The following is a 24,240-nucleotide window of genomic DNA, read 5'->3' as shown; positions in this document are numbered from 1 at the left end:
ACTTACCTGTGACTTCCTCATATAGCCTCTGTTACCATCTGTGATGCCCTGCCTATGCCCCCTGGTGTGCAGGTGGAAGACTGTCACCCCTATACAACTTACCACTAACACACAACATATAACACACATCAAAAACACACATGATTCAACTATCAGTCGACTATAGGCAGGACGTGGCGATTCTGATTCGACTATGTAAATCCTTAGTCGGGGACAGGCCTAGTCAAGACGATTGCCAGGAATGCCTTTTGCTGTGTTTTTACGCATATTGTAAAATGGGAAATATTGCTGAAATGACAAGTCTAAGCTGTATGATCAATTTAAGAGGTTTTTCAAAAACCCCTCCAGACTTTAGCCTGGCAGAGATAATATTGCATATTAAATGTGTTTAATGGATATATTTTAGCATTTCACACCCACCAACATGAGCTTGTACACCTAAAACTATTGCAGTGTCCTTGTGGCTCAACACTACAGAGACCTGTGTTCAGTTCCCAGCAGCAAGGCCTAGGGCTTAACCCGACCTAGCTAACAAACACAACTGGCACTATTCGCTATCCACAAATATAACACTATTAGTTTCTACATGGTTCTTTAAATTCAATGTGGAGTTGTTAAAGAAAGTTAAAGGTAAGTGTCCAGTCATTTTCCTAAAAGCTCCATGCCTCTTTCTTTTCAGGAGAAAGGCCTGGAGAGCTCTCTTCAGAACACCCAGAGGCTGTACTCCAGCCAGCTGCAGGACCTTTCCCAGGTGATCGCAGGGCTGGAGAATGAGCTGGAGCAGGTAAGGAGCGGGTTGGCCACCCAGCGCCAGCGTCACAGCCAGCTCCTCAACACCAAGATGAGGCTAGAGCGAGAGATCACCACTTACCGACGTCTGCTGGAGCGTGAAGAGGGCAGGTGAGGGCAGGAAATGAATGAATGGAAACATTAGAGGAACTAGGAAGTATTCGTTCAGTTGGAATTTTGTGGTTTCAGTGTCTGCCAGGAAGGAACTTGTTACATTTTAATTAATAGGTTTTCCCACAACACTGGAGCAGCTTCTTCTACAAACGCAGTGAAACAGAACAGTGTTGAACAAAAAACAAATAGGACAGAAATGTAAATTTTTATGTAGCATGCATCTAAAAAGCAGACTTCAAACACATACTCATTCACTGACATGACCAGACAGACAGTTCTTCCTCAGCTCTTACAGACAAAGTGAACAAAACTATTTCTTAATCATTTTCCATTATATAGCTGTCAAACTGATAATTTCCTGTGTTCAGTCTGGTTAAAGCCTACTAGTCTGTCAAGGATTATGTAGAATCTCTCTGTGGAAACTCTGTATGGAAGTAATGGCAGGTTGAGACATACACTGTATGGCTATAGAATATGGCCAAGTAACATAGTCATGTCACAACTGGAATTTCAAGCTGTTTTACAAGGGAATATTCAGTTCTTTTGGAATAGCCTTTAATTTTCTTTTGGACCATGGATAGACATCTCACATCGAGCTCCTTTGCAATGTAACACATTTGCTGATTGTTATAATATAGTTTGAGTAAGATAATTTGGTTTTATGACTCTTGTAGAGGTTACAGACAGATTGGCGTGCTGCCTTGAAGTGGTTTTCCTCTTTTATTTAGATTGCCTTTGACTGATGTCATTGCTGCAAGGAGAGACAGGATGTGTCATGCGAAATATCCATTTGTTTGTTAATATTTGAGAAGGGTGGCGACTGAGTGGGTAAGCAAGCTGAGGCTCAAAAGCCTGTGGGACAAAAAAAGAGATGAGAACGTCCTCATACAGTGAAAACGACTGAAGCACCTGAACACATAAAACCCCAAAGGTTTCTGAGATGGTTATGTCTGCAATTTAAACAAATAAAAGGCACAAAAGATAATACTGAAAGGTAAGTGCACAATACTTTTATATCATGTTTTAACAATTATTGTTTAATCTGTGCAAAGATAGTTCCTCTGTATTTGTGGTTGAAACTGTCTTTTGCACCATATGAGGACTCACATTTGTGCTAATGATAAAAGTGCAGACCTTAGGCACAGTGGTGCTTTGAGCTAAATGCTAAATATTCACATGCTATGTCTGAACCAAATTCTGTGGCAACCCGTCCAATAGTTGTTGAGAGGTTTCACTAAAAACCACAACTGTCAATCTCATGGTGGTGCTGGAGGAAAAGTAAGGGATTAACAAAGCCATTGAGATTCACCTTCTACGGACCATGAATGTCTGTGCAGAAGTTTAAAAAAAAGTTCATAATCCCCCAGGATGTCGGCCATAAGCAGCCATCTCTGAGGCTAAAAAATTAGGCCCACCCTGTAGTGCCAAAAACTCCAGTTCCTCGAATGGCCACTAATTATGACAGCCTGTGTTCAGCTAGGGTTGCTGTTTCCTTTTTCAAATTTAGTCCTTGTCACTTGAACACCCAGTTGGCTCTTGAAGTAGCAAAGTACATTCTTTCAGGAAATGGCGTAAGTATTTCAAGAAGACCATGAATATTGTTTTACTTAACTATGACACACAAATGTGTCTGTATTAATCTAGTGCAGAGGTCACTAATAGGCAGACCGCGGTCCGGATCCAGAGCAGCCGCCGTCCTCTCTGGACCCCCGACCTACAGCCGATTCGCTGATGCTATGCAGTGGATGTGGGTAGTCCAAGCTTCACTGCTGTAAAGGAGCGTGCCGATAAATACAGCAAGGTAGACAGCATGGGAAATTATAGTGCTATTGTCAGAGGATTATGGTAACAGTGGAGACAGGAATGGAGGCTGGAACTTCTCTGACAGACTACCTCAGGGCGATGTTGGCAGACAGTCCCATCCTGCTATACAGGCTCAGCAAAGATGGACTGAAGGGCTGTTTGGGTTTGGGCAACAAGAGCTCAGATGTGGCATGCTGCAGCTCAAGAACCTGCGCCCTTGGTGATTAGTTAGCTAGAGGTTGGTTGGAATCTTCTGATGCTGTATAAGTTACCATACGTCATTTTAAAGGAATAATTAGACATTTTGAAATAAACTGTACATTTACTCACTTATCTGTCCATTAAATATGAAGCTGCAGCATGGTGTAAAGTAGAGAAACAGCTTGTTGTGGTATCACAAATTGTCAATCTTACACTTTGGTTTCTCTATACATTAAAACAAACAAGATATAATGTGTCCATTAGTGAGCTTTAGAGGTGCTGGAAAGCCCATTTTTTAGTTTAGAAAGAGACCAGCTGTTTGGCTTCCTGTCATCATATGAAGCTAAATGTCTCACAGTTGTAGATTCACATTTGCCATACAGACATGAGAGTGTCATTGTTTTTCCAAAATGTCCAATTGCCACTTCAACCAAGACACAAGAAGGCCTTTTGGTTGTTACTACTCTGCACGCTGCCTTTCTGCCTGCAGGTACATGGGTCGTAATGGGCAACCAGTGGGTCTGCGGCCCTGGAGGTCTTCCTTGGACGAACCAAAGGAGAATGGGCTAGAGAATGGCTTCAGTGATCCTGCTGTTACTCCAGATGAACCCAAGTCTGAGCCCCTTCCTGAAATACCTTCACTCCTCCCAGAAGACAATGGGCTAAAGAAAAGCATACTGCATAGACAGCAAAGCCTTGTGATACTCACAGGTAAGACGCTCACAAGTCACAAGCTAGAGTCCAAGTCAAGTCTCAAGCCACTGAGCTAGAGTCCCAGTCAAGTCTCAAGCCACTGAGCTAGAGCCCAAGTCAAGTCTCAAGTCACTGAGCTAGAGTCCCAGTCAAGTCTCAAGCCACTGAGCTAGAGCCCAAGTCAAGTCTCAAGTCACTGAGCTAGAGTCCCAGTCATGTCTCAAGTCACTGAGCTAGAGCCCAAGTCAAGTCTCAAGCACTGAGCTAGAGTCCCAGTCATGTCTCAAGTCACTGAGCTAGAGCCCAAGTCAAGTCTCAAGCCACTGAGCTAGAGTCCCAGTCATGTCTCAAGTCACTGAGCTAGAGTCCAAGTCAAGCCTCAAGTCACTGAGCTAGAGTCCAAGTCAAGCCTCAAGTCACTGAGCTAGAGCCCAAGTCAAGTCTCAAGTCACTGAGCTAGAGCCCAAGTCAAGTCTCAAGTCACTGAGCTAGAGCCCAAGTCAAGTCTCAAGTCACTGAGCTAGAGTCCAAGTCAAGTCTCAAGTCACTGAGCTAGAGCCCAAGTCAAGTCTCAAGTCACTGAGCTAGAGCCCAAGTCAAGTCTCAAGTCACTGAGCTAGAGTCCCAGTCAAGTCTCAAGCCACTGAGCTAGAGCCCAAGTCAAGTCTCAAGTCACTTGTGGTCACTTACACTTGTCACTTACAATGAATGTTGTATCACCCAGACTCTCAAACCGAGTGTAACATTAACTAAATAAAACTGTAACGTTGCATAATCAACAATAAACCTGTCACCTGTTTTTCACTTACAGAGCACAACCATGTAATGTGCACTGTGACAACAATCATAGCATATAAACTACTGTAAGTCTACACATCCCCCAGACTCTCAAACCCAGTGTAAGGTTATAACTAAATAAAACTGTAACGTTACATGATCAACAATAAACCTGTCACCTGTTTGCAGCCATCGTTAATAAGTAACGTGATGGCAGCTAGACGTAAATCATTACACTAATCAACCACCACAAGTTTGGCAAGTAAACAAACGCTCATTCATTCATTTTTTGAAGTTTTAAAGCCAAAGTTTATGATGAACGGCTCAGCAGCTGCCGGTGTTTGTTGTCCTCTCTCATGCAGTCCGCGTGCAGCTGATACTACGTGTTGCGTAGGCAGGTTATAGGTAGCAGAGGGAGGGGAATAACAGCACGTTCATCAGACGTTTCCTAAAAATAAACATTGTTCACGAGTCCCGCACCTCTAGCCCGAGTCGAGTCTGAAGTCTTTTGAGGACGAGTTTCAAGTCGAGTCTGAAGTTACTGTGTGTGTGACTTAAGTCGAGTCCCCATCTCTGAGACGCACACATCTTATTATGATTTGTCATCAATGTCTTCTCACAGAGCCAGAGCAAGATAAAGACTTGCCAATCTCCACTGTGAAGACTCAAGAGATTCTTCAGGGCAATGTGGTGCGAGAGAGTGCAGAGGGTCACGGCACCATTGAGTAAGTATTGATCTTTTTGCCCCCCATTGACCTGTAGTCAGCACGTTTGGTTCAGTCTGAAATGTAGGCATTTTCTAGTTGCAAGCATTAACAGCATCACTTCAAAGCATACTGTTCTACATTACCCAGATAAATGCCTTTATGACTGCAAAAAAAACATAGTTTCTTGCTTGCTTAATCACCTAAAGCTTTTACACCTCTCAGGCTTTAACTCAGTAAGGTTTTTAATTACTCATGATTTTTTAAAATGACACAATCATCCACGTCCTCCCCGCCCCGGCGGCATCTGGTCCGGCAGAACAGATGCACAAATTCAAAGGAATTACATTTACACGTCAAGCAAGTTCAGATGCATAAAACGTTTAGTTGGCTGCACAGGTTCCCATGAGTAACTCATCATAGCGCTGCATGGGAATATTCCTCCTTTAATGGCTTGTGTTTGATGTGGAGAAACCCGCCTGGTGGAGAGTCTCCAGGGTGTGGCACCTGTTATTGTTGGACGGGACATGGGTGGAATTCTTTGTTCATGCTTCAGGTGTTACCAGACACATACATACGCACGCATCATATCTACAGACACACAAATCTAGTCCTCCTGACAGAATATTTACTTTGTCTTTTAGCTGTCATCACAGATAGTTTAACTGACTCTGTCACTTGATTGATTCTTTACTTAATGTTTTTTGAAGCCGTTAGTCACTGATGTTTCTTAACCCACAGTAAATGCTTTTAGCAGGTTAGTGGTTAATTGCTCCCGATGGTCAGGTTAGCTGATGTATGCTGACTTTGTGTCTGCTGGTTTTGTAAATAGGGAGCTGTTTGCTAACAAACTCACCACATCCACTTTTTAAGGTGAAACTACTGTCTGTCAGTGTTGTGTTTGTAACAGGCCAAACCAGGTAGCCAAAAGAATTATTAGTCCTAAAGTAACCAACATCTCCTACATTCATTTACCCAAAGCCTAATCTCACATGTGTTTTGGTACATTTATTGCAACTCACCTCCTAAAGAAAATATATGGTACAGATGCTCAAGCGTTCACTTTTTCCAGCCATGATCATCTGTTAGTCGGTTTATGTAGTGACACACTTGCATATACAGTGCTTGCATCTTCTGCAGAGGCAGCACTTCTATTTGTCAGACAGAGACTTCATGCATCATTTTGAATTTAGTTTGCTTGATAAGGCAAATATCCCAGGTCCTGATCTTCAGTGGCTGTGTTCACTGCCACACTGGTTGTATTTTATCACAAAACAGGCGCATATTCGGTTTTGTAGCTCTCAGACCAGGTCATTTCTAAGCCAATTAAAACGTTCTCTCTTGCTGCCCTCTGGTGTTACTTTGGTGCATACGTAAATGAATAAATTATTTTTACCATTGATTTTAACCAGTGAAATGGCCCATTCTATATGGGATTATATGATACACAATAATACTATACCTAAATAAATAGACATCCAGCAGTTGACCAGGCCAGAGGCCTAACGGGCCCCGGGCCGGTGGCCTAACGGGCCCTCATTCTCACACTTCTTTCTCTTGGATGTAACTGTAACTTAGACTTAGATGAACTGTTGTCTTTTCAATATAATTGATATTCTTTTCAATGAGACACAAATTCCAGTAAAGTTCAGATTAACTCAAATTTAGTGGTAATTTCAAATAAACAAATACAACAAATACGTGTGTATCCGTGCTGGTCCCGGGAGCAGACGTCCTTAACTCCGTATTACATTGGTTAATATGTCTCGCTCTTCCTCTGTGCACAATGTGAGGTGTGTGTGTGTGTGTGTGTGTGTGTGTGTGTGTGTGTGTGTGTGTGTGTTCTTGTGAAGTCTGAAGTCTGTCTTCCTACAAAGATGTGAAGGCCGCAGCCTGAGAGTAAAAGGGACAAGCGAGAAAAATGCATCTTACATTATTCTAATAAACATGTTAAACATTATCCAAATCAAGCGAGGCATATAAAATATTCAATCATCATAGTTAAATAAATATCTTCAACAATTCAAAGGAAATACAAATCATTATTGCATACATTATAAATGTTCCTGAACAAAAGAAAACATGTTTGATACACAAACAGAATAGAAACCTAAAACAAACAACCTTATTAAAAATGTTTTCTTAGTGTCAAAGCATTGGCCCAATAATCTGATAATACATACTGTCCTATGACAAAAATGAATTTTTGTTGCCGAGACTTCTAACCTCTTTCCTAACAGGACAGAGAAGATTGACAAGGTGATTAAGCAGTGGGAGGGCTCCTTCTTCAGAGGGAATCCCAAGCTACGTAAGAAGTCTGTGTCACTGCGCTTCGACCTGCACATGGCTGCAGCAGACGAAGGGTGCGCCCAGACCAAACAGGACAGCCTCCCTGACGTGGAGGTGCGTCTCATCATGAAGAGATCTCGCAGCATCCCAACTATCACGCAGTAACTCAGTCACTAGTATGTTTGTGGTAACACTGGTGATGTTGAAGTTACAGAGATAACGTCTGTGTCATTGACATTTGGGATATTACCATCCATTACCATCAAGCTTAATATGAATTTTAAATTACAGCATTCATTGATCTTCACGTCACAACTGATGAATGAAACTGAAACTTCTGTCATCCTATCCTGACTCTGGCAGAATTAGCACCATTTTCATTGTGCCAGAAAACCACATCAAATATATCGGACCTACTTTCAGTGGATAACAATGAAAACACCTTACTGTGTCATTATTCTGGACGAAAAAGTGTCTCTCAATACTGTCAGTATGTTGTCACAAAAGAGATTATATCAAGCATATGGCGGCTTAACTACAGCATTGAAGTCTAATTAACACCTGGTGCAGGAGGATGAGTGCACATGGAGATAAATGGAGGTGTGGACAGATCACTATGAGCTGCTGTGAACTATCTATAGGTGGATTTTTATGTTTGCTTTTCTTTAAGAGACTATATAAAAATTATTGGGGGAGGGGGCTTTCTAAATAGGGGGAGGATTGGGGGGGGGGTGTTAAACTTCATTTGTCACTTTCTAATAGCAGCTCCCAACTTCACTTTAGTCTGCATCTACACAGAAGGCTGAACATTAAGTAAATAAAATGTGTAAAAAAAAATATATATATATATATATATATATATATATAAAAATAGCCCCTCTCATGTGTCATCCTGAAGCTCGGCTCCTCTACCGGAGGCCTGGGAGTTTGAGGGTTCTGCGCAGTATCTAGCTGTTCCTAGGACTGCACTCTTCTGGACAGAGACCTCTGATGTTTTACCTGGAATCTGCTGTAGCCACTCTCCCAGTTTAGGGGTCACGGCCCCCAGTGCTCTGATTACCACTGGAACCACTGTTGCTCTTACTTTCCACATCTTTTTTGCTCTCTAGTCATGGACTAGAGAGCATATATATATATATGAAATATGAAAATTATTAAAACAATAACGCTGGAGCGGGTGATTACTTTCAGCTCCCCTTCTCACCCCAATAATTTCTGTAAAGTCCCTAAGTGTTTGCACTGCAGACATATACAGCACTTAGATACACATCAGCACTGAGAGGTATCCAGGATGTGTGTACTTCTAGTCTTTAGTCATTGCAGTTCATTCTCTATGTGGAGAAAGAAAAATCTTGCAATTCAAACTGATAATGTAGCTATATTTTAAAATGCATTATCTGGAAGGAAAAAAACTGCTCACTGTGATCTTAACAGCAGTGGGGCTTGTAATACTCACCTTGTGTCTCAGAGAATTTAGATTCCCTGTCTTAACCAGAGGAGGGCAGTATTTGTAAATAGTTAACACAGCAGTGTATCTTCTATGCTCCGCTCTGGATGTGTAGCACGTCTGTTACACCTTAGATTAAGAGTTTTTATGCTAAGTTTTGAGTTGGCACCAAAGATATTAAAAACAACAAAAGGGCCACCGTGCATTGCGTTGTGCATTAAGGTGCCTCCAAATATGTTGAAAATATTTAAAGATATTACCTATGCAGTCCTGCGCTTGACTTTGCTTTGCTTCATGAAGCACATTCTTCATTTTGGGAGCTCTGTAACTTCATAATGAAGCTTTTTGCTTTTATCTAACAATTTATCATTTAAAATAAAAAAGGAATATGTGCAGACAGTTGCGTTTTTTTTGTCATGTTTACAATCATAATCTTATTTTGATTTACTAGAAGACACAAAGCTATAAACCACAATGTCTTCCCTAATGTCTACAGAATGCTTTGATGGTAAGTTAAAGGAAGAGATAAAGCTCTGTTTATCATACACAGTGTCTCTCAGACATTAACACCAAGCATACCAATGCACAAGTTCAACATGCTTATTTTTTATCACAACAATTTGAAAAAAATCATGAATAGAAAACAAGTAGTTTACAGTGCAGTTTAATAAATACATTCTGAACTATATATCTAGGCTATCTGTTTCTGTTTGAAATGAAAGGACACGCCAGTATGTTGTGGTTGTTTTTCTTCAAGCCTGTTAAGAAAACTTCAAAATCTCTCATCGCTATATTTTATAGCATCAGCTGGTGCAGATTTTCACCCCAAATGACATGGGGATCATTCTACACTACGAAATAAGAAACATCAACTAATGTAGCATGTCCTAAAGTGTTGGTTTCTTTTACACTTTAATACAATAATATTTTACACTGAAATTATATTTGGGTGCTTCATATATTAAGTTTTACATCTGTATTGTTAAGTTTGTTTTAACATACAATCTACAAACTCCTTGGATCCTTTAACAGTAGTAGCATGTCATTTAATTACAATCCTATGTTGCTGGTATATTCCTGCGTGACAGCTGTTGAGTCTTGTCTATCTTCATATATGCCATTACACCTGTCTTTTCAGTATGACTTTTATCATCTGACCGTGCTACGACTCTGGATAGTCCTAATCAATCACTAGTTCAGATTTTGTTGCTATTGCACTCCAGCAGATACAGTAACTTGTCCAGTGTAACAACAGCAGTAGTGACACTTAACGATGACCAAGGTATTGGACAGGTTACTTAAGAAAAGTACAGCATAAGACAGGCAGGTAGGTAGTGCCTTAAGACCTAAGGCTTGGCTATGGCGGCCTGAATAAGCTCGATGACTTTGTTGCAAGGCTGCAGGGGGTCATATTCTGCAAAGATGTGGCATACATTCTCCATGCCAGCCTCTATACCTTTTGCCACAAAGCCAAACATTCTGTTGGGACAAAGAAACAATAGATTTGATTAGATTCGATTGGTATACAAGATCTGTATTGCAGGTCAGTTTGAACCCTGGGAGGGTTTACTGTGGATCATTTTGACATTGTATGCAATGAAAAATTACCTTGCACCAAAACTGGAACCTTTCACCCAGCTGTAAGAGTATAAAAGACAAAGTTTAAGATTAAAAGATGTGGTTTACTCTCATGCATTCTGCTAAGATAAATGTTCATTAGGAAAATGACTGAATTTATTTTCACTGCTGATATTTTGACATCACAGCAGGAAAAGTAGGAATAATTAATAACATTAATGAATTCAGTAATCCATTCCAGCACCCTGGTATTGTGCGTTCTGGCTCGCTGTCAAGGATTACTGAGACAACAAAATGGAACTACATGACACATTCAATCATGTGGTTGTATTTTTATGTGTTGAAAGGTATACTAATGAGGTGATTTATCAGCTTGTTATATACGCTTTCCAACATGGAACAGAATGTAACCATGTAACATGTTGGCGCCTACTCACAGTCGATTATCTGGATCTTCACCACTGTAGCTAAGCAGGTGAGCAGGGTAATGGCGCCTGAAGAAAAGCCTGTGAAGAAATGATTATGGCTGTTAGAAATGATCAATAAAATGTTGCACACAAACCACCATGAGTTTGTTGTGTGCAACACTGAGTAAAATCTCTGCAAGTTGACAGGATGTGTCTTTTCTTACTTCCTGTTGATATCTGTCAATGTAACGCCCTTCAAAGACACCTTCAGGTTGACTATGGCTGGTGTGAAGGAACCCGGGGCCTTCTCAAGTGTGGAGGACACCGCCTTCTGCACTGCACAAGGGCCCGTCAGCATCTCAATGGAGACAGCATTCAGGTAGACGAAATTGCAAGCTATGGAAAAGACAAGCATTGTGATTAGAAATAGAGGTTGAATGCACAATCAGGTGGAATTAAACATGTAGGCAGTAACACGTAAAGTGAAGCACCCTCCAACTCCCTCCTTGATTATTAGTGGATTAATCCCTTTTTTTTCAATCTCCTAGGCAAAATAGACATATTTTATAGTCATATTTTACATACAAATAATTTCAAATATGATTTGGCCCAAATTGACTCAATTCAGTTACAATACAATTTTTCCAGAATATATATAAAAAATAGACAAATGTATTTCCTCAGATAGGTGAAATCTAAAAGTCATTTGTGTGTGTGTGTGTGGGGGGGGGGGGGGTTCCTCTGTGAACTAATTAGCTAGCTAGCGTTTTTTAATCTTAGTTAGCAAGCTGTTTGGGAAAAGCTACTGTTAGCATTTCCTTCATTCCCACAGTACAGACGAAGAAAATGTAAGAGCATATCTTATTTATAGGTCAATTGAATCTAGTTTAAAACCACTTGTGTCACTTAGTAATGTCTTATTACATTTTATGTTGTTCCTTAGCCTGCTGACATCAGCAATTGTTGCTGCTGTTCCTTGTGTTTTTTACCAGAAGTTGCAGTTTGTATTGTAAGCATTACTTGAAGATAAGTGCTAGCAAATGTATAACATGCTGATGTAAAAACGCATAAATATTTATTACTGTATTGTCCCACCTGTTGTACTCTTGTCCACTGATGCTGGTTTGTCGTTTGCCCTCCCTTCTGTTGCACCCAGATCTGTGTAGGCAAATAGGTTTTATTTTTTCTTCCTTTTCTCTCTCTCTCTCTCTCTCTCTCTCTCTCACTCACACTCACACACACACACATACACCAGTGTTTTTAAAGGCCTACCTTGGGAGTGGAGCAGTAATCTGCAGGGTAAAGCATAAGCAGAAATTGTGTGCTGGTAGACCAGGGCAGAGAGACTACCTGCAATGATAACACAAAATTATAGCTTTGGTGAAGCTTAAGAATGAATGAGAAATTCTTTGTCTTATATGGGACCACAAAAGCTCAGATAAAACTTTAAATATTTAATGTATAGTGTCATTGAGGTGAGGTATATGGTATTAGGGCAGTATAGTGTTAGTGTTAGTTACTGTAAGTTATTTTCTAGTGTGAATGTGGTAATTTTGCATTTTAAATGTATCTTGATGCATTGGCCCATTCCAGGATCAGTTGCAGTTTGAAAAAGTCTGGATATTGTCATGATATGAAGACTTTAGGTGAAATTTAAATTATGGACTGAGTAAATCTGGTTTATTGCCCCTTTTTTTTGCCATGTTCAAAGCCACCACAGTTACAACACAAGTAGAATTCCGTAGAAGCAGATATATCACTGCATGTCACAGGCTCTGATAAGAAAGAGAAAGCTCACATTACACCTTGATAAAGGCTTTGTGGGTGTGAGAACACACCCCATGATCTCAAACCATTGAATAAGAACGAGATCCACCCACATCCCAAGAGGCCAGACTTGGCTGACGCAGTTCTGGTGTGGCTTCATCTGCCTGACAAGGATGTGCATTCATATAGAGTAGGCGAGTGGATTTTGGGTTTAGAAGGAAATTGATATGTAAAACAATATAATGTTGCGGTTGACTTTGACTTACCGAAGTATGGTTCCTGAGAAGAACCTTTGATGCGTACGCCCTTAGCTGATGATTCAATGAGGAAGTGTCTAACAAGATCTGAACTACTCTCTCCTGTTTTGATGAAAAGACAAATGTCAGGAAAAACAAGATTTGCATGTAGTCAGTGGAGTTAACACACAATGTTAATGTACATATCACCTCCAGACAACCAACATGTAAGGATTCTTTAAAAACATTTTTTAAATAGCTGACTGTTAGTTGTGGTACTCGAGGCACTGAGTAGGCACACCAAGATCATTAAAAACATATAAACACTGCTCTCAAGAAGGCCTTTCTATCTGACCATGCCACAGGCCAGGGATAAGGTAGCAGTTTGTAAATTATAAACTGTAAATTATATTTAATTTGAAGTAATATTCCCAAGCTTATTTCACATCTTCTTCCAATGTTGCTTACAAATCTTTAATCATTTTGTTTCACTATATCTATATATTAATAATAATAACTTTATTTGTATAGCACTTATATAGCACTTTGCAAATTGTTCCATGGAAGTCAGAAAAAGAAAATATTGTAGCGACATCTCTCCACCAAGGATGATTCTGTTCTCTAATTATCCTTGGTTGAGGGATAATTCAGTAGAGGAATATTGTTGACGTGCTCTCGGTGCTCGACACAGAATTCACATGTCTTTCTTATCCTGCATTCCTACAAAAGTTGAACGAATACAAATCTGCGAATGACGTCAAGCCTCATAATTGTTTTGAGAGTGAGTCAAATCTTTCCTCTTTGATTGCTTATAGTGCCATAAACAGCTGGTTTTCATGTATGTTTATACAGTGTATACTGTGGGTGGAAAAAATAACAGCACTGTCTACTGCCTCGCCACAGATAGCTGGATGTGATCAGACATGCCCACTGACATCAGCGGAGTTGTGTGAGAGATTCCCTGTGCCTTTCAGGTCTCTGGTATAGACAAATGACGACAGAAGCACTGTGCTACACTATGCTCAAGTTGTTTGTCTGTGATAGTGGTAGTTATGGCATTCAAGGCCTTCTCTTTACTGTATCTGACTTACCACTGCTGTGGCGTTTTATAATAGTGCATGATTCAAAAGGGGGCATTAGGTCAGGCTGCTGGACTGATTAGTAATGGTTACCTGGGTAGGCGCTAGCAGTGAAGTTGGCGGATGTTTGGTCCACCTTCATCGCCAGACCGAAACTGCCTCTGTATGAGGTGCTGTCCCTCACCACAAATGTTCCTGCTTCCTTGTCCTTTACCAGGGCTTCAGCTAGAATGAATCACAGAAATCAAGTAGAGACAGTTGCAAATGTGTGTTTATTATTGTATCTGTATCTGTAAAAGAATTAGAACATTTTTTTAAACATCAGATCCTGCAAGATGGAGTAACTTCTTAGCTTGACTAAAGCCATTATGTCCTCAGTGAGTTATCTTTGGAGTGGTGTTTGGAGATTTTTACCTTCTGCTCTGCTGACATGTGGACGGAACCAAAACTTTGAAGTGTCCATGACAAATTTCATTGAGGGCTGGCTGCCATTGAAATGGGCCTGGAAACCTAAACAACCATAACAAAAAACAACAGTAGGATCAAAAATTGTTTGAAATGTCGTTCCTGCCAACAACATAAACTACTATGAGACGTGCGACTCACTGCGAGGAGAAATTGGGCTTGAGATGGAAAAAGGGATGGTGTGTATCAAGTCAGTTTCTGGTCCATTAGACTGAATGTGCGAATCTGGCTGGGGTGCACCGTTGACTAGCAGTACAGGAATATCGGTCAGAGACCCAGAGAGCGAAGACGGACTGCTGTGGACTCCTTTGCTGTGAAGCTTCTGTAGATGTCCTCCCTTTGTAAGCGGGGGCTTGTCTGGGCTCTTATCAGATGGCCTCGTTCTGGACTCATGAGTGAAGGAGCCGGACATGCAAGTAAGGATGGAATCTGGAGAGTCTGCATCTTCACTGGCCAGGGAGAGGTTGCTATGCAGAGAGGTAGAGGTTATATTTATTGCAAATGCAACAAATCAATACCCAATATTTTCTATGTAGAGTTTGTGTCAGTAAACATTAATATGAAAGGAAGAAACATTTCTAGCATCCTTTAATTTGCAACTTTAGAATGAAATGAGGGGTGTAAATGTGGGAATGTGGTTAAATCTTGTTGTTACTGCCACAAAACTTGTGTTCCACTGCAATGTTTACCTGCCAAGGATGTAGCTGGTGTCTGAGCATGTTGACATGGAGAGGAGCGAGGTGGCACTGTTCCTGTTGGAGTGTGACAAGCGCAGGGATCCTTGGGAAAAGGCTACGTCATGCTTCGATGAGTGATTTCGTCGGGGTGCACTCCCACATGGCAGCGGAGGCAGGGAGGACGTAGGGGAGCTGGAGAAGACAAGCATGCCATGGGGACTGCAGCTGAGGCTGCTGTGTGTAGGGATGGGTATACTGGGTGACGTTAATGGGACCACGGAGGGCGAGGAGCAGGGAGAACATCCTCTAGGGACCAACACACAGCGTGAGACATCTTTATCTGAGCAGGAGTTGTCTGGTGATGGAGGGGAAAGTGTAAAAAACACACTGAAAAATGAGAATGAAATGTCAAGAACGATGTGAAACTGACACTTAGTGGAAAAAGAGTCAAAGTGCCTTTCCCTGACTTCATGCTTTGGTTTTCTATTAGCAAAGAGGCTTGGCCCCGTACGTAAACACATCATTTCTGAAACTCATCTGATAAAAACCCACATTTCTTATGCAGGTACCTGCTTGCAAAGTTCAGGCCATTCCCTCCAAACAAAATGATTTGAACTTTGCATTTCTGGCGTTGCGATGATACCAAATCACCTAGAGGCGTGCCAACTTGTTCTGCCTCACTGTTTTGATGTGCACTGTGTGAGTTTATGCTCTTAGGAAAACACTGTGGTCAAGCCATGAGCCAGACAAAGGCCTTTTGCAACTACAAGTTATATAAAAATGACTAATGTTCACACAGAAATAGAAGAATCTCTGTTTGTGACTGTAGGTAGGTGCTGTGGTGAGTGCTGGCATGAGGGAAAATACTGTTTCACAACAACAGGGAATGAGTTCTCATCAACACCTCAATTTTCCCTTTTACTGTTTTAACCGCTGCTTAACCTAAGCGTTCTATTTTCTGATTTCTCTTCACAGTTGATTGTTTTCCCTCAAACCACTGTTGTGTCTCCACCACACATCGCACTCTTTTTCATGAACCTATGACCAAACTTCTTTCAAAAAAAAAAGACGAGCAACAGGAAATTCATTTATGTGTTTTGCTGACTTTTGTGCACACTTTTTGAGTGAAAACGCCACTGTACCTCATTTGCGCCTACTTCTCTGTATCTGTAGTATGTGCAGGGTGGGGTAATCATCTTGGCAGTGATCCCAGAACAGCTGAAGTGGTGCAATTACCCCATGATTTAAAAAAAAAAAAGTAAAACGATCTCAATAAAGGGAGGGTAAATTTCCAAAGCCCCGGGCTATGTGTACTATTTATTTTATAAGAGTGACGGTGGTTTTACTGGGCTCTGTGTCACACATCTGTAGGTTGGAGGCTGCCCTTTGTTGAACTTTGTTGATGTGTTTAAGTATGACTGAGCTATAACATAGAAATGAGAATGTGTGAATAGTGCAGAAACAAAATAAAGCTCTCATGCAAAGTGGCTTGACAGTCGTATTGTACCTGTAGGAGGGCTGATGCATGTGGGACTTCCGTTGACCTGAATGGGTTCAAATGTCGGGTCCAGTTCCAGGATGAGCTGGTTGAGATTATCCAGGGAGATGTCGAGCTCAGGGTCATCATGTTTGTCACTGGGCTCTGTGAGACTGGGATGTTGATTGACTGGCTCCTGCCTCGAGTCCAGACGGATAGTTTGACCCACTCTCAGAACGTGATTGGGTATCATGTGGCACATGCCTTTAGCTGTAGGCATCATGTTAGGAGAGCTCACCGTCTTCTGGGAAGACCACAGACATAGGTGCAATGGAGAGAGATCAGTTAGAATGACAGCCTCACCTTTGTCCTCTTTGCAAAACAAACCTATCACAAACCCATCATAGCAACAGCTTGCTACCATTTCCAGAGTGTTTGCGTTTGCAGATGTCAGATTTTAATAAGAATAGTTCTTCAATAGAAAGTTTTTTCATGGCAGTTGGACAGTGCTGTTTTATATTTGGTTAGTTCACTCTAAAACTTATTAAGCAATAAGTAACTTGAGCATTGTTATTTTGGTTAATAAAGTTAATCTACAGTATGTGTCCCAGACGGTGTAAGTCAGCATGTGTAGCCCAAGGCTTCCCTCTTGTTTTGCAATCCATGCATAAAACCACTAAGTGAACAATGACACAAGCTGAGTAAATGCTGATATCAGCGTGAATAGCCTAGCAGTTCAGGAAGGGTGTGGTTTTATGGGGGATGATCAGCTCACACTGTGTCTCCCTCGCTGTGTTTCAGACAAGGAGCGGCGCCCAGTGAGTCACCCAGGTGGCTGGTGGTTGCCATGACCACACTAGTGTTTTCCTACAACAGCCAAAATGTTCAGGTATTTTGGAAAGTAGTTTACAGAAAAAAATCTGCTTTTTGGAGGGGGGTCATAGTTCAGAACATATTTTTAAATTTTGAGAGGCACCTACTAATTTTCATAAAGCTTCTCCTTGAGATGGGAGCGTACGTGTGAAGCATCAGAATTTGCTTTCCATCATGAAAATTTGCTTATTTTTTATTTTTATGACTTTGCCATTCACTTTCACATCATTTTTATTTAGTTTAGTTTATTTTTTTGTTTTTACGATTAGCATAAAAAGGGAACTATAACTTGCATTCCTGTGTGTGAAATAAATGAATCTTACAACCGCATAGCTTTTTATGTCCCTGCTAAGACCTGCTGCAATAATAGTAATAAAAATGAAGTACTGTTAATATGTTTGTTCAAAGCTGACGATACATTGACCAGTGGTGTATATTTTTACAATGTCCTGTTATAGGATAAAGTAACGAAAGGTCTTCTTACCTTATTGTCTTCAGGTGAGAGTTCCACTCTTGTAAGGTCGTTTTACTTTCAGACTGTGCACTGTTTTACTTTGATGCTTTTATTAACGAAATCCCATCCCTTTTCTACCAACCTATCAGCAGTGAGGATCACTAATCCCTGTGGCTCCAACTAATGATGTCATCATAGCATAGCATGGCTGAAGGGGTGGTTTTTTTCAGCGGTGAATTCAGATGAGTACATAGAGCTTCAACTGAAAAGGGTGTATCAAAAGAGGTGGTGAATATGATGTTATTTGGAGTGTTCCACTTACTAAGGTTTCAACTTGAGCATGATAAAATAAAATATTGAAGCATGTACAGTAGCTTTGGAGAATGTTTGGAGAGAATACCGGATGATGTGGGAAACGTTGAAACAAGCAGGGGATTGACTCCTTTAATCTTTTGTGTTGCTTTACAAGCTGTCACCCCAATTAGCTTTTTGTCTGATTTCTCTGGAGCTGTAAGATTCCACAAAGCCAGTATGGTGGTGAGTTTATTAATGCTACTAATGTTCTTTACATGTCCTCTGTTTTCACTGAACTAGTGCTGATGATGGCATGGTAAATTGTTTTAAACATGTCAGTCTGCTCTGGGTGTTTCTGCCTCTCTTAACCTGAAAGCCAAGTGATCTTTCTTCTGCCACACAGCTCCTTAGCTTGTTCTGCTTGACAAATGTGTGCACATTTTTCTGTGTACTGTAGCTGATAATGTTCACATGACACATTTGTCCTATTGTCCACCAGATGTATTACCTTCTTGATTTGGCAAAGGAAGCTATAAACATCACTGGTTTTTCTTATTATTGTGAAGATATTTACTTTTTTCCTGTTGAGCAATCTTGAACTTGCCTTCAATGTCAAATAGTTTCAGAAAAAAATTGGCTGCAGGGAGCTTGGTGGCTGGAAACCGTGCAATGGAATGCACTGCGATTTTTGACAAGTTCTTGTCTGGTTCCTGTCAGCGGTACAGCACAGAGGCTTCTCTTCCTAGAGTCTCACAAAACATCCTGATTCATTTGGGGAGAGTTAATTCCTCTGCATTTAAGTGCAGCTTTCGACTTTCTGTGGAGCATGGTTTCCTTTGTTTGTAACCTTTACTGACTTTGCTTTTACAGTCAAGTCAATTTTATTTAGATACTCCGATCACAAATTTGCCTCAAGGGGCTTTACAAGCTGTACAGTATGTACCAGCCTTTATCCTTAGACCCTTGTGTGCGCTCCCATGGCTCATGCATTTAAGATTTAATCTAAAATTATTTTCTTTACATATAAGCCTTATTTGTAGGTATAAATGAATGTATGTATTATTTGTTTTTCTATTGCTACTTTAAGTTTAATGTGTTCAAATGTTTTTAATCCACATTCATTCTGTTGTCTTAATGCTAATGTAGTAATTAGGACAACTGAATTATTGTTTCAGTGAATTTAGTCGTATTTAATTATCTTACAAAATTGCAAATGTCTTACAATACAGAAAAAAAAGAAAATAAAACGGTTTAAAGATGTGGTTTGTACAGATAGTTTAATGTATATGATTTCTTGCTTTTCAAATGGTTGAGTGACAGCACTGTAAAAAACACTGTTAATTTCATGAAATACTGTACACTGCAGCAAAATCAAAAAACAAAAACAAAGCCTTCTGTACTGGAGAGAATAAACATGAACAAAGAGACAAAAACTGTAAAAAAATTTCATTTTAGCTGACGCTTTTATCCAAAGCGACTTACAATTGCTATATATGTCAGAGGTCGCATGCCTCTGGAGCAACAAGGGGTTAAGAGTCTTGCTCAAGGCCACATTGGCGGGTGGGTGGGTCATAGTGGGGGATTGAACGCGGGTCTCTCCCACCAAAGGCATAGTCTTATCCATTGCGCCATCACCACCCGAATGCATGTAAATGTATATGATTACTTCTGATATGTACATGTAAAATATATTTTTGATTTTCAGACACTAATGTTCAACAGTCCACTGTGTGGTCTGCGGGTGTGAATAGGCTGTTGTCCATCCTGAAGCAGCTTTAAGGAGAGAATGTGGTGGTGGTCTCGGTGTCGTTGGCCGCTGAGCTCCTCCTCCTGCCGCAGGTGTACCTGAAGAACCTCTCCTGGCTCATGCAACCCAAGTCCTTCAGCAGCTTCAGGAGGTCATGACGAAACTTGACACCGATAAAGGCATAGACGAAGGGGTTCAGGCAGCACCTCAGGAAGGCCACACACTGGGTGACATCGGTGGCATAAAGGAGAAGGTTCTCATAGTTGCAGTTTTCGGTTCCTCCTTTAGCAGCGAGAACTGTGGTCCAAAATAGGACCAGGTTATAAGGGACTTGGCAGACCAGGAAGACAGCTACCACAGCCAGAATCACCTTGATTGCTTTATTGCGTTCAAAGTTACGAGCCTGGCACAGGGTCTGGACAATGCTGCTGTAACAGAAGCTCATGACCAGGAGCGGGAGGGCAAACGCCAAAACAATCTGGCTCGCCTGGACTCTGACGCGGAGCGGGTCAGAAGTGCTGGAGTAAGGGGTGCAGGTGTTGTTATTGATAGTGGTGTAGCTCATTTCTGGTATGGAGAACATCAGTGCCATCACCCAGATGAGAGCTGATGACACCTTGCTGAGAAACATTGCTTGGGAGCGGTGGCGGTGAGCGGAGACGGCCTTGGCGATGGCGAAGTAGCGGTCCACACTAATGAAAGAGAGAAGGAACATGCTGCTGTAGAAGCTGACCTTATAAATAGTGTGCATTGCTTTGCACAACGCCAGGCCCAGCACCCACTCTGCCGTGGAGTTGGCAGCCCAGAAGGGGAGCGAAAGAGCAAAGAGCAGATCGGCAAAGGACAGGTTGAGCAGGTACACATCCGTCATGGTCTTGAGACGCTTGAAGTAGAAGAAGGTGAGGATGACCAGTATGTTCCCTGCGAGCCCCAAGAGGCAGATGATGGAGTAGAAGGTCGGCATGAACCAGAGGCGGAAATGGCGGTTGGAATCTTTCACACAGAGCTGAGGAATGTCGTCGTAATCCAGACTATAGTTATAATCCGTGTAGTTGGGCATGGCGGTTGAATTGTCTTCATGCAGAGACAAGCAAGACTGCGTACAAAGATGAATTTAATGATCAATTATAAGCAAGTAACAAGTAAAGTAAGGCATGCCACCTGCTTTTCACTGCACCTGACATGTTTGACTTATTTATGTACTTTAAGGTTACCAACCACTTCCTTGAAAGATGTTGTGCGTGTGAGGGGACAGTTACCTGCCATTTGCACTTCTGGACACAAATAGCTATAAGCGTGGTAACATCCTGTTATCTTTCAACTTTATAGTAAGAGCTGCTGTACTTCTTGTGTTTTTCTTACCTTAAATTGTATGGACCATATCAGCCCAGCTGGCAGCAGCTTCAGGATATCTGAAAAACAAATAATAATAATAATTAATAATAATCAATTTTAGACAATCATCACATGTAATGAGAGTAATAGAATGATCAGATAGAGGTACCGTGATTTAGTACTACAATTCTGCAAAGTTAAAGAACTCACAAGAGACAGATTAACCAAAGAGGGGTTAAAACTGAAAAAGCAAGAAGCTGAAATATCCTGAATTTTACACCCTAGTGCGTAAAACTCCAAAAAAGCTGCACCCTACACTTCCCATACCGCAACCAATAGCATATTTATATTAGACCCTGTCTTCCTGGTACATGTCTTTCAAACTTCATAACCCCAGTTTGTAACTTAACCTTTCTGTTATAAATGTGCAGTCTCTAAGCTGAAACTGACAAAATCTAGTGACATTATTAGGGTTATTTCCTACAGAGCCACAGAAGAATTACTAGTTAACTGACATTTATGTGGAAAAGTGGTGGGGTTCCCCTTTAAAAGCTAGCCTTCTAGGCATATGTTGAATGTTTTTCAGATTACTGGTGACCTTCCAATGCTTATTGTTAGAAGGTAGTTGCCCCATGTGCAGCCAGGTCATTTTAAAAAAGGACTTGGTAGTATAGTAGTCATAAAGTACCCAGCCATTGACTGTCATACTGTTAAAGGTTATTTGTTAAACTTCAGCACAGACTGCAGTTATTCAGATAATCTGATATCAATACAACTTCTATTTGTGTGTTGGTAGAAAAGGGATGGGATTTCGTTAATAAAAGTATCAAAGTAAAACAGTGCACAGTCTGAAAGGAAAAATGTCTCTAATCTCTGTTTCGCTGTAAGATTAAGAAGAAAATTCGGGCTACTCCCAAATAATGATGGCGAACGATTGACTACAGACGCACAGTTCTAACTGTTTTTAGGAAATATTTTGTTGCCTGTAGTGTACTGTGTTTAAATGCTCATCTGCCTAGAGACTGGGGATGGAAAATTTGCGGTTTAACTATATCTCTGTGTAATGCATCAGATTTCAAGTGAAGTTTGAAGTTAATGTATATTATGCATGGTCAATGTTTAATAAAGTTGAAATAAAAAAAAAAAAAAAAAATTGATTTACACATACATGTGTAAAATCAACACCCAAAAAAATCTGTGTTGCCAGGTTGTGGCTTTCAATCAATCTGCTCTTCAAAAAGCAGATTTTAAAGAGGGGGAAACAGTTGCGGCATTGACAACGCTTTCAGTCATCTTACACATGCACAACCACGTTAGTTGTAGGTTACTGAACAGGCTACATGCTGTCATCACTCCCTGGTAGACAGAATACCTGTCACTGATTCATTTGATACCAGAAAAGTCCATCCAGCCCCAAAATCTGATCTGAAATCTTTGACACTTTTATCAAATTTGCTTTTGACATTGCTAACTCTGAATCATTTAAACATGAGCAATTCGATGTCTGTGAAGATTCTCAGTCATTCAGCTCATAGTTATCCGAGATAGGTTAAAATCAAGGGCCATTAGATGTGGCTGAAGATACTTGAAGACGTTTCTCCTCCGTCCAAGGGGCTTCTTCAGTTCAGCCCTTGATTTTAACCTTCCTTGGATTATTTCGATGGCTTTTTTACATCCATTTATTCACCACAACTCATACAACATCCTTTTAAGAATCATAGTTAATCTCTGATAACGTACTCACCGCTGACAGAAGTCATGTCGACTGTGAGAGTAGCACGCTTTAGACAAAGCCACTTAACACAGATGAGTTGAGTGTCTGTTTGATGGTGGTTTCCCCTTGCTGAAGTGAAACAAACACTCCCGTAAAAAAACTTTTTTCCCCTCAGCCCTCAAATCATGTGAGAAAACTGAAAACCACAGTCCAACAAAAATATCAATAAAACTTTTTTTTCAAATAAATAGCATTTTTTCAATTAATGTCACTACAATGTACTATTACTATTGAAATATGTAGATTAGATCAGTCCAAACTGTAGTGGCGTCTATCATCAGATGTAATTAAATATAATATATCAGGACACTTTGACAATAAAAAATAATATAGATACGCTTTATTATCTGTCTGGGTTTAGGGTCAGTGTCATAAACATACTAATCATCTAATCACTAATCACCAAAATGTTCAAAATGTTCAAAACAGTTCAGTAAAATTTAGCCAAATAAAAACATACACACAACTCATGTATTAAGACAGAGCTATTTTTTTTTGTTGTTATTTGTGGAGTTGTGTGGGTTTTATCAGTTTTAGCCCAACTAACACGACTAACCACAAACTCATGTTTCCACGAAAGGTGCTGCATTAACCCAGTTAATCAGACACTTTTTTTAAATTCCCCCATTCACATGCAGTTCTGTTATTTTTTTGCTCACAAGAGGAATTATTAAGTCAACACATAGTATACAACATTTAGTAAAATATTAATGTTGGTGAGACAGCTGTTGTAATGGACAGCAGATTAAGCTTTGCAAAAGTACACTTTTACCCACTAACTCACAAGATCTCTACAGGCTTCTGCACACCTGTATCTCTGCGGTTGTGGTTTTTTAGCTTTCACTAGAGGCAGTGCTAACCGCACGGAACATAGTGGCAGATTGTCTTGCAGTGGGACATCTTTCACATTTAAAGTAAAGCACTACTAAATCTGATGATTACACCTTCTCACGACAGGCTGAAATCATAGAAAACATCCCACTAAACCTCCTATTTGTCAGGTTTAAATCATTTCTTTAGACACTAATTCTGCTCTGTTCTAATGTTACATGCGCAACTGAACCCTCAGGAGGATTGGTACTTTTGCACTCACTGAAAACAGGAAATCAGAACAATTCCCTCACATCTTACCCACTTCCCTTACCTGTACTGTGCAAAGGACAAATGTGCTTTATATGCAAGCACCCTACATGCAGCAATGGATGTTTGTGATAAAAGCAACGATATACAGCGTACTTGTTTTTGATCATTTATGCACCT

General features: G+C 40.6%; 3 protein-coding genes across 20 annotated transcripts in view; 1 reads left to right on the top strand and 2 right to left on the bottom strand.

Moving 5' to 3' along the window:
* The window catches only part of krt222 (keratin 222), a 30,071-nt gene extending 20,855 nt beyond the window's left edge, over positions 1–9,216 (top strand). For all 16 annotated transcript variants that reach the window (XM_038714520.1, XM_038714514.1, XM_038714515.1 and 13 more), the window contains 4 exons: positions 680–900; positions 3,398–3,618; positions 5,000–5,102; positions 7,322–9,216. In XM_038714520.1, coding sequence (XP_038570448.1) covers positions 680–900; positions 3,398–3,618; positions 5,000–5,102; positions 7,322–7,535 — 759 coding nt within the window. In that variant the 3' untranslated portion in view covers positions 7,536–9,216. The remainder of the gene's footprint in view (positions 1–679; positions 901–3,397; positions 3,619–4,999; positions 5,103–7,321) is intronic.
* A 249-nt stretch (positions 9,217–9,465) lies between these two features.
* LOC119899777 (tensin-4-like) lies at positions 9,466–18,893 on the bottom strand. Of its 3 annotated transcripts, none has more exons than XM_038714504.1 (13): positions 17,861–18,893; positions 16,534–16,807; positions 15,039–15,381; positions 14,491–14,816; positions 14,299–14,394; positions 13,978–14,109; positions 12,836–12,928; positions 12,075–12,152; positions 11,898–11,960; positions 11,027–11,198; positions 10,833–10,901; positions 10,426–10,455; positions 9,466–10,296 (listed from the first exon to the last, which is right to left on the bottom strand). In XM_038714504.1, the coding sequence occupies exons 2-13, from the start codon at positions 16,784–16,786 to the stop codon at positions 10,164–10,166; spliced, it is 1,788 nt and encodes a 595-aa protein (XP_038570432.1). In that variant the 5' UTR covers positions 16,787–16,807; positions 17,861–18,893; the 3' UTR covers positions 9,466–10,163. The 3 variants fall into 3 exon arrangements, with proteins under 3 accessions (XP_038570432.1, XP_038570433.1, XP_038570431.1); XM_038714505.1 differs by having other exon boundaries at positions 16,534–16,804; XM_038714503.1 differs by lacking the exon at positions 17,861–18,893 and having other exon boundaries at positions 16,534–17,832.
* Positions 18,894–19,382: 489 nt separating this feature from the next.
* Positions 19,383–23,075, bottom strand: ccr7 (chemokine (C-C motif) receptor 7). Its single transcript, XM_038714524.1, has 3 exons — positions 22,951–23,075; positions 21,234–21,283; positions 19,383–20,967 (listed from the first exon to the last, which is right to left on the bottom strand). The coding sequence occupies exons 1-3, from the start codon at positions 22,964–22,966 to the stop codon at positions 19,900–19,902; spliced, it is 1,134 nt and encodes a 377-aa protein (XP_038570452.1). The 5' UTR covers positions 22,967–23,075; the 3' UTR covers positions 19,383–19,899.
* Positions 23,076–24,240: the final 1,165 nt, after the last annotated feature.

Source organism: Micropterus salmoides, unplaced genomic scaffold (genome assembly GCF_014851395.1).
Source record: "Micropterus salmoides isolate LMB-PRFRI ecotype aquatic unplaced genomic scaffold, ASM1485139v1 Ms_hic_scaffold_12, whole genome shotgun sequence".
Lineage (NCBI taxonomy): Eukaryota > Metazoa > Chordata > Actinopteri > Centrarchiformes > Centrarchidae > Micropterus > Micropterus salmoides.
This window is presented reverse-complemented; position numbering and strand designations above follow the sequence as displayed.

Excerpts from the sequence above, each read along its gene's own strand:
- LOC119899777 (XM_038714503.1), bottom strand. The coding sequence starts at position 16,927 with ATGGTAGCAAGCTGTTGCTATGATGGGTTTGTGATAGGTTTGTTTTGC. Across the intron at positions 11,961-12,074 it reads ATTACTGCTCCACTCCCAAG|ATCTGGGTGCAACAGAAGGG; the intron begins GTAGGCCTTTAA and ends TTGCCTACACAG. Across the intron at positions 10,902-11,026 it reads TTGACAGATATCAACAGGAA|GCTTTTCTTCAGGCGCCATT; the intron begins GTAAGAAAAGAC and ends ATTTCTTCACAG.
- ccr7 (XM_038714524.1), bottom strand. Across the intron at positions 20,968-21,233 it reads TATGGTCCATACAATTTAAG|TCTTGCTTGTCTCTGCATGA; the intron begins GTAAGAAAAACA and ends CTTTGTACGCAG.